Source organism: Pleuronectes platessa, chromosome 13, assembly GCF_947347685.1.
Source record: "Pleuronectes platessa chromosome 13, fPlePla1.1, whole genome shotgun sequence".
NCBI lineage: Eukaryota > Metazoa > Chordata > Actinopteri > Pleuronectiformes > Pleuronectidae > Pleuronectes > Pleuronectes platessa.
Window position 1 is genome coordinate 25,627,883 of NC_070638.1, and position 13,961 is coordinate 25,641,843.

A 13,961-nucleotide genomic window follows, 5' to 3' on the forward strand; every position below is an offset into this window, starting at 1 on the left:
GTTATGTGTCAGGCGTGTTGGTTTATCCTAAATATGAGAAGATGAGCCGAACTCGGTTTGTTCAATGAAGTATTTATTTAAAAAGCAATGAAAGGTAACAATCAGCAAAGCAATAGGCATCTAACAAGTCGCATCAGAACACGAGACCCATCAGAACGCATCAAACAGCCGGCGCCTGTCTATTTTATAACAGTAGATCTTGGTTCTTCCTCCTCAAAGGTGCGCAGGCGTAGTCCCTCCTTCTTGGCTTTGGAATAAGGATGTGACAAGTCTCCAAATGTTCATCCCTTGACACAGCTGAAATGTCCTGTACATATCCATTGAACCATTGTCATTAGTTTTGTTTAAATTTTGAAAATAAAGGTTTCAAAATCAATCAATCTCTATCTCTCTCTCTCTCTCTCTCTCTCTCTCTCTCTCTCTCTCTCTCTCTCTCTCTCTATCTATCTCTCTCTCTCTCGTATAATAATAATAACAATTATAATATTCTGAATTATTATTGCAATGAACTGCTTCTACATTATTACAATTATTATTGTTTTGTATGTAGTATGTTATAATGATGATGATGAAAATTAACATTATATCTCTGAGATTCAATTCTAATATTTTATTTATAACAACTAGTCGAAAAGTGTTTAAATAGAACAGTTACACAAATGATACTGTTCTCTTTCTCTCTCAATCATTTTAAGTGCTTTGAGACGGTTGTGATCTGGTGCCATACAAATGAAAATCAATAATTCCTGCAGCCTTTAGTTGAAAAGTTTATGTTGTTTTTTTTTACAGATACTGCAGACATTACCATTTCACATGAGATGATATCCTATGATGTAAACACACATGGTTATTCCATGTCCAGTTTACACTGTGTCCACATAGCTGAGGTAAGTAACACCTGGATCAGGATCATAGCAGTTATGCACTAATCATTGATCTAGTCAATTTGATTTGAATGATTATAGGCAATAACATCTTATCTAATTCTGCCATTTGCCTCAATAACTGCTAGTTGACACAGACAAACACTCTCTCTTTTAATTTCATTCTTTCTCTCCTTCTTTTATTTTCCTTTATTTGTGAATAGTTAATATCAATGCTGAGTTTTGTAAAGTCAGTATCTGTAATTCGCACTGTCAGGGGCGGATCTCCTTACCTTTCTAACCTAACTCTAACCAATCGTCACCTTCATGCCGTAATATAACCAATCAGAGGTAGAAAAGGGGCGGGTGTTCACCCACCTCGGGTAGCGAAAGAAATCGTCGTGTGGCCTCACGTTGTTATGGCAACGTAGAGGGGCAGATATTCAACAGTACAACAATGTCTTCGTCGGTGGAAAACGAAGAAAGAAAAAAGAGAAGCACTCTGGTGCTGAGGCCGTAAGTTGACATGTTTTCACAACAGGACAGTCATTGCAATCTAACAGTAGTTTAAATCAGTTATTTTAACGGGTTTCAGCTCTTCTCGAGCAGGGAATTTCTTCGCGTCGGGAGTCAACCAAGGTACCAGACACACGAGCAGCGTGCTGGGTTCGTCTAGCAGGAGAAGTTTCAGTCATGGCGGCGGAAGCAAAGTTCTGGAGAAAAGCCCCACCCATACTCCGAGACAAGATTCTCGGGTAAGTTCACGCATGTTTGTAGCAGCAGGCTAATGTTGAGACAGTGATGTTGGAGCTAACTGGGTGGCTAACTGTCTGCAGGTGTTGGATGAAGAGAACAATGATGTCACTCCTCAGCCACTGTACAAGGCTGATCCTGGAGCAGTTCATGTTAAAGGCAGTAGGTTCTTTGTGGAGGAAATCTGTGCTGAATCAGCATCAGACCAGATAACAGCCACAGGCAGCTTCACCAGGCCCTTCTCCAGGTATCACAACATGATATGTGAATATTTATCACAGGCAACAACACTGAATCAATCAATGTAGGTCTCATTAATAAAACAGATGATGCAGGAGAGGACAATAGCATGTTATATTTAAACTAGGGCTGCGAAGTAGCACTAAACGGGCCCGAGCACTTGCGAACCCGGGGCCTGATGCAGCTGCTGGAAAGTGTTTCCAACTCCTCAGTAAGGAAAGTAGCTATTGGCTGTCCTAAACGTCGCTAGAAGTTCTTAAATGACGTCATCGCCAAATTTGCATAATAGTAATGGCTGTAGGACATCCAAAAAGTGAGAAAAAAACACCCTTAATATGTTTAGAACCTCAAATTAGCTTTCTTTTACAGAAGCGTATTGAATTCACTTGAAAAACTAAATTCTGTTTTTTTAGAGATAATTCTCTTGGAAATTCTGAGATAAGTTCTCATAAAATAAAAATAAAATAAAAAACAGAACTGTTGTTTTTCAAGTGAATGCAATACGCTTCTGTATTCTTCTGTTGATTCTTGTTTTTATTTTGTTTTATCTTGCCATTGAAATAGTCCATCACTTCTCAAAATGACTTTAATGCTGTGTCTAGATCCACATACATAAATAAATGTTGTCCTATATAGTTAAATGTTAGAATATCAAATTCTTCAGTGTAATAAGTATTTGTTCATTGTTAATCAATTCCGATTCACAAGGTCTCATTTCGATTTAATCCAACATCTTTTTCAGTTAAAGGGGACATATAATGCCCTTTTTACCACAAGTTGATATGGTTCCTTGGGGTTTTAATGGAAAGTCTGTAACATACTTTGGTCGAAATACCACAAGGATAATTTAAAACAGCAGCCTTTTTATCCTGCCTAAATCAGCCCTCCTCAGAGGGACCTGTTCTGAGTGTCTGTTCCTTTAAATACTAATGAGCCCCCCCCCCCCCCCCCCCCCCCCTCCTCCTCCCTCCTCCATGAGATATGAGCGCCCAGATTTTTTGCTATCCATTACCTTTGTAGAAATATGGCTACTGGAGATGAATATACAATCTTGTAACCATATCGTTTTGAACCAGAGTCAGACCAGGACATTTCTGAATGGTAAGTAAACATTGTCCCTTCTACATTTCTTTTTTGTTTGTACATTGGCTAAGGTTATACGGTCTTGTTGTCGGTGTCGAGAGCATCGCAATGCTAGTGACTTTAGTATGTAAATAGTGTGTGCATGTACGAGTATGTTACAAATACAGTGTGTTTATGTAAGTAACTGTTTATGAAAAGTGTTTATGTAAATGCGAGTTACGGGAAAGCCATTAAGATATAATTGGTACTTTAGTAAAGCTCCATCTGTAAAGTAAAATGTTATCTGACAACAGTAATTGACCAAGCAGGTTCCGTGTAGGACATAACGGAACGTTTTTACCTCCATTAATTAGCGTTTAAACATTGTTTTCTCATTAAATCGTTGTATTTGGTGACTTATGTCTGTAATATTAACACAACATTCAAATACACTTTACCTGCAATGTTGTAACTCTTTCTTTGATACAGGTGTATTTGTGCCAATTGTGATCAAATGCCTACAGAGCCTGAGAATGTCTGCTCAAGGGAGATACAACAGGTATAATTCTATGTGAATGATATTGTAATTATGCAGTCATCCTCTGTTTTATATTCCATTTCACTTACCCTTTCAATATTCAAGGTTACAAGAAGACTACTGCAGCTTCACAACCAGCCAACGTGCATGGTCGATCATCCGGGCCTTGAACCTGTGTGCTTGAATTTGTTCTCACTACAGAATGCATTCAACATCTATAGGGCAGATGGGCCTTTATGTCTAAGAGGAATAGAGCAGTAAGTTGTTTGTTTCAGTTTCAGAGTCATCGTTCACTCACTGAGGAGGAAAATACAATAAATTACTCTTCCCTCTGTCTTACTTTGTTACCTGCTCATCTTACCCGTGTCAATTGTTGACATGTTACATATCAAACACTAAAAGCACACAAAACTGTTTCTATACACTTTTATTATCAGAAAGAATGCCGTAGAGCTTTTTAAACAGTTATTAAATGTACTGGCTGGTACATAGGTAATAAATACAAAAAATACCAAGTATAATGAAACATTGATTACAAAATTACACTTTGTGGCATCAGTAGCCACACTGTAAACAAAGGAACACTTTATATATGTGTGTCACCATTTACTCTCTAAATACAATGTAAACTTTGCTCAGCCATTACAGGTATTTGGCGTACAGAAGTTTTGTTAGCTGGTGTTGGGGCTATCTGGGCCGGAGAATCAGGATGGTCCTGCCCTCCTGCGTGGTACTCCAGATACGCAGAGTGTTCCCTGATGCTCAGGGAAGTTTTACGGGGTTCAGACCTGCCCTTGATTGAACCTCGACACATATCTGGCTATAACTTCCCGCTTGTCAGGTTTCTCATACTTGGCAGAGAGATCCTCTGGTTTTGGAGTCTTCAGCACCTCATTCACATATGGGGCTGGGTCCTGAAAAACAGGTTATCCACGTAGTCTGTAATACAAAGAAAAAAAAAAGATTGTACAGTTTTTATATTAAATCAAACCTGTTACAATGTTGCACATTTTGTATTTACATTATTTTCTTTTTATAATAATTTTTTTATTATATTATTCTATTTATTATGAAGACCATTTAAAAACAGCAGTTAATTTATTTGTTATTTATGTTTCACATAATGTTTGTACATTGTTTGACTTTGTTGAATTTTAAATAAAGCCTGTGACACTCACGGAAGGTTGGATCTGCTTTCACCGGCTTTGCTGTGCACTCTCACTTCTTATATTTTGGGTTGTTAACTCTAAATAGCGGCCCACCAGCTGAACTTGTTGCTCGGGGACGCCCAGCATTTTCATTGAAAGGCAGGGCTGCCAGTTAGAGTTTGTGGGGAGAAAATAATACGTAAAAGAGCATGTGTGTATGCGTGTAAAATTTTTTGTAAAATACATAGTAGGTAGACATCTCTCTCAAAAAAATTTCATATTGTTACCTGCATAACATTCCAAGAAAAGGAAAGACACCATTCTAGGGCGCTAAACGCAGAATGACGCTGTGGAAAGACTCCAACGACGAGGTCAGGTAGTGAGGGCTCAGCTTCCCCTCATCTTTCAGAACCCTCTTGCTACTCAACACCTTCTCTAATCTGCAGAAGGCTGGTGCCCCTGTAAAAAAAGGGGGAAAAACATAACTATAGATTGGAAGTGATTATGGCATTTGTTATTTGGTTTGCTTTACACATATATGTATATATATATATATATATATAAACACAAGCCTTACATTTACACTGCCAACATTACTGTAACAACATGTTCCTGTATATTCATGCTGTACAACATGAGAATACGCCCCCTTCTCACTCAGTAGGCGGTGCAGGTTCTGGTCCAGGCCCTGGTCATCTCACGCCTAGACTGTTGTAACTCCCTCCTGGCAGGTCTACCTGCTAGTGCCATCCGACCTCTGCAGCTCATTCAGAATGCAGCAACTCGACTGGTTTTTAACCTACCTAAATCATTCGCACTACTCCGCTCCCTTCACTGGCTACCAGTGGATGCCCGCATCCGTTTCAAAACATTAATACTTGCATACCGTGCTTTGAACGGATCAGGTCCAGTCTACATCCAGGACATCGTCAAACGTTATACCCGGGTCCGTTCACTCCGCTCTGCTTCGGCCAATCGTCTTGTTGCTCCCTCACTGCGAGCTAAACCCTCATCAAAATCACGAATGTTTGCTGTCCTGGCTCCTAAATGGTGGAATGAGCTCCCCATCGACACCCGGACATCAGAAAGTTTACAAATCTTCCGCTGCAAACTAAAAACATACCTCTTTCGACTATACCTTGAATAAAATTTGAAACAAACAATTTAGTAGCACTTACTTATAGCACTTTGTAATTTTGCTTTATTTTTGAAGATATTGTACATTTTATTGATTTTTGTTGTTCTGGGTTTGTACCCTCTTGGTTGAATGCACTTATTGTAAGTCGTTTTGGATAAAAGTGTCAGCGAAATGAAATGTAATGTAATGAGTAGATGTCTTGGACATGGTTAAGGATGGGGGTCCACTTTGCCACTCTCGCTGGCCCTGATGTTGACGTAGCTGCTGTTCAGTAGATGTGTTTTTTTATGCTGCAAAGCCACTTCTTTGTTCTATGAAATCTTGACCAGTTTCTTGGACACTCCTAAAAATAAAAAAAATATTTTAGTCATGCACAGACACAGTATATATTGAATACAAAATTAATCCCCACATAAGCTCTAAATAATATTCTAAACAGGGCATGCCTTCAATGTATTGTGTGAGGGAGTGAATTCATTACAAAATTGCCAATTATGTGAACTTTCTGCTCTGATTATAGAAAAATGAAATCACCAGTTTGTGATTATTATTGATGTGCTCCATGACTTTGATAATGAACAAAAGTGCTGTGTTGAGAAAGCATACCTAGATTAACCAACATAGAGTTTTCCCATGTGAACAGGGACTTTCTTAGCCTGATGAGCCCCATGGTACACTGACACAGGAAATATACCTTTTTCCGTGTGCCAGACATCGTAGTAGTGTGTGATGTTTTGAGGGTGGCGGTCTATGACAATGTTATCCAGAGTCACACTACGTGCCTCCAATTGAGCAAGGCTCCTTTTCAGACCGTCTTTCTTCATGTGGTAACTCCCTCTAACTTCATTGCTCTGATTATAAAGAAGTGGTTGACCAGCTTTATTTCTGGACTTTGTTCACATAGTGAACAATGTCAGTGAATTTATTTCATTGCATTTTCATTATGTCAGTAGTCATGACTATCTTCCTCCCTCTGTTTGTGACCATGCCAAGGTTTTTGTGAACAGCCCAGACTTTCCTGTCTGTGGTCTTATTCACACCTACCCCCCCACCCTCCAAAACTATAGCTAATTCCTGACCCTCCAGACAGACTCCTGTGGATACTCTTTTATGTCATTGTTTAGATGTGCTTATTCTCCAGCCTTGTAACTAGTTAAAGGTTCTGTTAGCTAGTGCTGTGACGTACATTTCCAAGAACATCATGTTGAAGCACTATTCCTATTCACTTTCTGCTGCATGCACTAACCTTCTGAGACTTTCTAAAGTTGGCAGTTCTGAATAAACAGATTATCTTCACTGGTCGTAATGAGTTCCCTCAATTCTCCATCAGTACATTCATCTAATTCGGGTTGAATCAAGACATACTGCTTTTCCATCCTAAAATTTGCCATGGAAATATGACACATTTTCAATAACTTTAGTAAGTAACTAAATAAGTATAGTTTACACATTGGAGTTTATGTTACTCACCTGACCCAGCTGACAGTGTTGGTCGTCAGGTCCGTGTAACTGCCAATCTTGGCACAATGTCCTTCAAAAATACATGTTATTATTTTTCGTTATATGTCATTTCACATATTATCGTATGATGTGTTGTTTTCTTAGTAACCCTTTGTCTAAACAAAGTTATTTTCATAAAAAAGTAGCAGTCAGTATTACGTACCTGGTGGGTCAGCCCTCAAGTCACCAAATAGGATGACTTTCTGTTGCTGACATAGCTGGTCCAACATGCCATCCTGCACTGTTTTCCAGCTGTGTACGATTGCAGGCTCTATGTACAATCGGGCGTGCCTACTAAATGTGTCTTAATGAAACATCCTCAACTGCATTGCCCAGAAGATCTGAGGTCAAAAAATACACAGGACTCTTTTCTTTAGTACTGCTTTTCGGATTGTGTGTCTATATACTAATGAACTAATATATATGATTTCACTCCACAAATTCAGATGATAATATTCTATGTTCAATTAATTACTACAAGTGAATTAAGGTAAAGTCAATTAACAATTACCTTCTCAAGTTTGAAGAAAGAGGCACCAGTGGCATACACTGCAGCTGAGAGATGGATGTTCCCAACAGGAGTCTACCAAGAAGAGGCTGACTATTCAATTTTCTGTAAAACTCAGTGTGGGCACTGCTGTTCTACAGAGAGATATGTCCCAACCCTTCTTGTTCGCACATCTGTCACCCGCCGACGCACAGGGCACACCTCAAACAGCTCCAGGAGGCCTTTTTTATAGACAATATATGTGGGTGTCTTATGAACAGGGTTGGAAGATTCCATTCTATTAGAAAGATAAAGAATTTCACAAAAAAATCTACTTCCATGCTGCTACAGCTAAAATAAGTGTAGGAATGTAATACATCTGATTATTAAAATGTTTAGATTAAATATTGAGTCACGTGCTGACTCAGGCAAGACTGTGACCGAGTCATCAGGACCACAGGTAGAATCATGTCGCTCCCTGAAGTCCATACATCCCTCAAAAGGGCTGTCCTCTTCCTCCTCCAAGCGAGGTCTCTTACTTGGCCTCTTGATTGGTGTCGATGTTAGGAATGGCTGTGATGCTTTGAAGGCCACAGCTGAGGTTCCAACACCGACATCAGTGCAGGGCACAGTTTTCTGTGTACCTATGATACATAAAAACATCAGTCAGTATCCTTGGAGTCGCACCAAATTAAACATTGAGAAGCTGTTACAATTAAAACACAGAGACACAATGAAAGACATGACCCTTACTTCTGTAGTGAGGTCGTAGAGTTTAGACAGAAAGCTGCGTGCCAACTGTGCACATCTTTGGTGGATCCGTTTGGCAGGCTACATGACGTACCCTAGCACACTGTCCAGATGTGCTTGCTTAAACAACAAGAGCAGCAATGTTATACTCCAAATAAAAGTTAAACAAATTTTAAAAATCATCTCATTGACCATTATCCTTGCACAGCCATACATACAAAATGAGCTAAAAGTAGAGATGCACACCGATATGGAAATTCCTGGCCGATACCGATGTTTAAAACAACAATCCGATCGATACCGGTATTTGTTTATTTTGTTTTTGTTGTTATTCATTCACCCTTTTGGGCCAGGAAAATAATCAAATCATTATTTAAAAAGCACTATTTAAAATTATTTCAGCCCTTTATCACTCTTATCTTTTAATGAGCGCAAACTCAATCAGATTTATGAAACAATCTTTAGTTTAACTAAACTTTATTTAAAGGAGACATACTATGCCAATTTTTCCAGAAGTTGATATGGTTCTTTGGGGTCTTAATGAAATGTCTGTAACATATTTTGGTCAATATACCACAAGAATCATTTAAAACAGCACCCTTTTTACCCTGTCTAAAACAGCCCTCCTCAGATTGACCTGTTTTGAGAACTAGGTTTATGTTTGTTTTTTTATGACTTATGTTCAGTTAAGACACCGTGTTAAAGGAGTATTGAGATGTCCTGAGGGTCAGTGAACAGGTCGAGGAGGGGCATTTGACAGTTCTAGACCAATGGGGTGGGGTTGTGTGGGATGACAGGTTCTCATTGGCTGGTTTGTTGGGGGTCAGGGGGCAATGAGGAAGGAAGTGTTGAAGAAGGTTGTTGATGTGAGGAGTGTCAGAGAAGTGTGACGGCCTCCTGGTTCACCAGTCTCTGAAGTCGTTGTTACGTACATATTGTGTGAAACTGGACGGAGACTGGGAGGAGGGGTTGCCCTGGTTACTGTTAGCGGCGAGGGAGGTGTCCCAAGAGAGCACAGGGTTCAGTCCCAACGATTTGGTGTTTGGGCACACTGTGCGCGGCCCTCTGGATCTTTTGTGCGAGCAATGGAAGGATGCTGCTCCACCAGAAAATGTACTTGATTATGTAAATGGGTTCCGTCATAGGCTGTATGCTGCAGGGGTATTGGCAAAGAAAAACTTGGGTACTGCACAGAGTAAGATGAAGACACTGTATGACCGGAGGGCTGAGAAGCGTGTGTTCAGGGAGGGGGACCGGGTCTTGGCGTTACTTCCCATCGTTACTTCTCCATTTCAGGCGAAGTATGGAGGTCCTTATGAAATAAAGAAAAAAACGTCTGAACATAACTACATCATTGCTACGCCTGATCGTAGACGGAGTGTCCAGATGTGTCATGTCAACTTATTGAAACCTTACTATGAACGTGTCCCTCCAGGTGAAGCTGTCTCCGCCTCCTCTGTGCCTGCGCGGCCTGTGTGTTCTGTGAGTAGAGTGTCTGTGGTTTACCCTCCACAGTCGGTGCCTGCCGGGGTGGAGGATGGTCTGCCCGACGCTGATGCTGGGGTGCAGCAAGGTCGTTTAAAAAACTCTGAGTCCTTGAACAAATTACATCTTCTGTTGGGCCATCTGTCTGAGTCACAACAAGCCGACCTAGTTGAAGTGATAAGTTCCTTCCCATCTCTGTTTGGTGACACTCCTACTCAAACAAATGTAATTGAACATGATATAGACGTAGGTGATGCACTCCCAATTCGCCAAAGGTTTTACCGCGTTAGTCCTGAAAAACGTGTGTCCCTTGATACGGAAGTGAAGTATATGTTGGATAATTGTATTGCTGTTCCCTCCTTTTCCAGTTGGGCATCTCCCTGCATTTTAGTGCCGAAGCCAGACAAAACATTCAGGTTCTGCACTGATTTTCGCAAGCTAAATGCTGTAACGAAACCAGATTCTTTCCCGCTGCCTCGTATGGAGGATTGCGTTGACCAAGTGGGCCACGCCGCATTTGTGAGTAAATTTGACCTGTTGAAAGGATATTGGCAGGTTCCGCTGTCCGAGCGTGCACGTGACCTGTCTGCATTTATTACACCAAATGGTCTCTTCTCGTATAATGTTATGCCTTTTGGTTTAAGAAACGCTCCTGCCACGTTCCAGAGGCTCATGACCAGAGTCTTGGGGGACTTAGAGGGGTGCACTGTGTATTTGGACGACGTGGTGGTGGTTTCAGACTCGTGGCGGTCTCATGTGGAGCGTGTCCGTGCGTTGTTCCTGCGCTTGGCTGAGGCGCGCCTGACCATCAACCTCGCCAAGTGCGAATTTGCACGGGCCACGGTGACGTACCTGGGCCGGGTTGTGGGTCAGGGTAAAGTCCGTTCCGTTGCAGAGAAAATAAGAGCTGTCCAGTTCTATCCTCCGCCCACTACTAAGAAGGAACTGATGAGGTTCCTGGGTTTGGTGGGGTATTACAGGGGGTTTTGCCGTAATTTCTCAGAAGTCGTTGCACCATTAACTGATCTACTTAAAATGCGTGTCCCATTTGTGTGGTCTCCTCTCTGTCAGCAGGCGTTTGAGAGGATAAAGTCTCTGCTGTGTGAAGCACCGGTCCTGGCCGCTCCGAGGTTTGACCGACCTTTTGCGCTTCAAGTCGACGCTAGTCACATCGGAGTAGGTGGCGTTTTGTTGCAAGCCGATGAGTTGGGTTTGGAAAAACCAGTTTGTTTTTTTTCCAAGAAATTTAACTCATGTCAATTGAACTATTCAACGATTGAAAAGGAGGCACTGGCCTTAGTTTGGGCTCTGAGAAACTTTGGAGTGTACTTGGGCTCTGGAGCGGTACCCGTAGTGGTGTACACTGACCACAACCCACTTTGGTTTTTGAACTCGCTGCAATGTCCTAACCAGCGTCTGATACGTTGGTCGTTATTTCTACAGTCACATTGGCTTGATATTAGACACATAAAGGGTGCGGAAAACGTCGTAGCCGACGCACTGTCTCGCGTTCCTCAGGATTGAGGTTTGAGCTAAGACTTTATTGCTGTTATGATGTTGTCCTGTTGCGCTCCTGTTCCCTCTTCTTGTCATCCTTCCCTCTTAAATTGCTTCCCACTGGTAAGCTGCTGAGGTGGGGGTGTGGAAGATGCGCGTAGTGAGCTGTGTGGTTCTCAACAGCAGCTGGTGTTCCTGTCCTCGGATGTGTGTGCCCTTGTGTGTGTGCCTTAAACATCGTAAACTCTATACGTGTAAAAAAAAAAAAAAAAAAAGTAAAACTTCAAAGTAAGTAGAATGTATATATTTGTGAAGAAAATAAACTTTATAGTAGGTAGAATGTGTAGCCTATATATGTGCAAAGTAAAAAAAAAAAAAAAAAATTGGTTTTGGTTTAATAATGAGGGAGCCATTGTCGAGTTCGGGGTTGGGCCCCGTTTTTCAGGGAGGGGGGTGTGACGGCCTCCTGCCTGTGGATGTGTGTATGCGTGTATGGTGGCCTCTGCTTTGTCAACCTGCAGGTGATGAGCTGGTGGGCGTGGCCAATTCCCAAACCTGTGTTAAGCTGGTCCTTCCTCCTGCCTCGGTCTCTTCCTGACATCGCCTGGCTCCGGAGGGAGAGCGGTGTGCCGCTCCGCCGCAGCCCCTCGTTTTCTATTGTGTTCTCTTGGTTTGCTTTGCCGTCATTTTGGTCCCTTGTGTTAGGGAAATAAATTATCCTTTTGTTACTTTTACCTGCGCAGTTCCTTTTATTTGTCCGACCATGAGCCGGGTCGTGACAAAAGGAACAAGGAGTGTGACATGTTCGTGTTGACTTTAATAAAATTACAAATAAGAGAAGAAGTTCCGTGTCGTCTGAGGTGGGGACGTTACAATACCTATGAACATCGGCCAATGCCATCGGTGAAAGTCAAGCTTATTACACGCCGACGGCAGTAAACAAGGCGAATATCGGCCTCTACCGATGTACGGCCGATGCATCGTTGCACCACTAACTACAAGCAAATACATCTCTTGCATTTGAAGAAATCTAGTATCTCATTACACTTAATATCATTTTCACAACACAGAAGTGTAGGTACAATAACATTGTAATACTATGCATGCTCTACTTGCATTTTTCCTCGAAATCATTATGAAATAATCATAGAGTAAACAGTATTTTTAACTTGTGCTGTACTATGCACAAACCCTAAAATGCCCCACAGTGACAAACTGTTTTGGTAAATGCAGGTGAGTCTCTTAGCTGCTATTCACGTCGTTCATGAACAAATAACTGCCCACTTAACATGTATGACCACATCCTATTTGTGTCGAAAGGTATCAACAGGAGGGCTATTTGCCTTGAATCATATATGCAGGCGGACTATTAACACATCCCTTCACCCCAACACAAAGCCTTTTCACAAGGGAATGTTTTTTGGATGAGAGAACTATTTCTCATTAAGACATTATATACTTTGACACAAATTCCACTCCATAGACATCCAAAGGAACTATCTACTGTATAAATAAGTATAGATAAAATAGGCTAGCCTAACTGTTCACACAAACATTTGTTGGCCACATTTTTTGCGAATAAAATGCTACAGCTGTATACTCCAGCTGGCTCCGAGGCTAGGACTTACAAAAGTTATTGTTCGCGAAAATTACAGCTACAAGAGCACATCTTCCCAAAGCCCAACAATGCTAACATCCCCCCAACCCCTCTACAACATTCGTAATGATGCTAACCGCCCACACTAAATGGTCAAAAGAAGCAAGTACCAGAATAATTTTTTGAAATACTTACATTTCCCTCGTCTGAAGTACTGTGACGGATAGATGGTACCGATCCCGCTTGCAAGGTCAATCTTGTTGCGAGTCCAGAGTTATATTGGCCCAGGTCGGTAAAACAGTCCAATTCAAAATGGTTTGCGCAGACCAACAGACTTCTTCCAATTCTTTCCGGGACATTGCTTTCTAATATGAATTCAATCTATTTCGCTCTTGTGTCTTCTGAGGCTTGGACGTTATGTACAGATCTGTGCGGATCTGTGCAGCCGACTACAGCGCATCTTGAGTGCTTCATTTGCTTCATGCTGCTGGCCAGCTATTCCAGGTGTATCCGAGGTTTGCAGAAGTGCTTTGGCAAATATCGTATCTATAATGAGTATAGGGAGGCGGGCCAAGGCCATGTAAGAGAGACTCCCATTTCATAGCGACGAGAGACTGATAAGGAAGCTAATTCGCAGTTACTCAAGCATTTTTGGGGTCGGTAGACATGCCAGATACCCAAATTAACGTGTAGAAGCACTATAAAAGTGGAATTTTCATAATATGTCCGCGTTAAGGATATATCATTGTACAGTACCAATTTTGCTTGGATTTGTGTTACTATGGTGTTCTATATAAAATATTATAGTAGGCCTGTCTAGATAGCAAATATTGTCATAACTCTCAAACCATTTTAAAACACTGATATAATAATAATAATAATAATATTGTTACATAATCATGA

General features: G+C 41.2%; 1 protein-coding gene across 1 annotated transcript in view; it reads left to right on the forward strand.

Annotated features, from left to right (window-relative positions):
• The first annotated feature begins 1,052 nt into the window (after positions 1 to 1,052).
• The window catches only part of dnai4 (dynein axonemal intermediate chain 4), a 34,619-nt gene continuing 21,710 nt past the window's right edge, over positions 1,053 to 13,961 (forward strand). Inside the window, exons 1-3 of the mRNA XM_053437194.1 lie at positions 1,053 to 1,379; positions 1,459 to 1,618; positions 1,700 to 1,863. Coding sequence (XP_053293169.1) covers positions 1,321 to 1,379; positions 1,459 to 1,618; positions 1,700 to 1,863 — 383 coding nt within the window. The 5' untranslated portion in view covers positions 1,053 to 1,320. The remainder of the gene's footprint in view (positions 1,380 to 1,458; positions 1,619 to 1,699; positions 1,864 to 13,961) is intronic.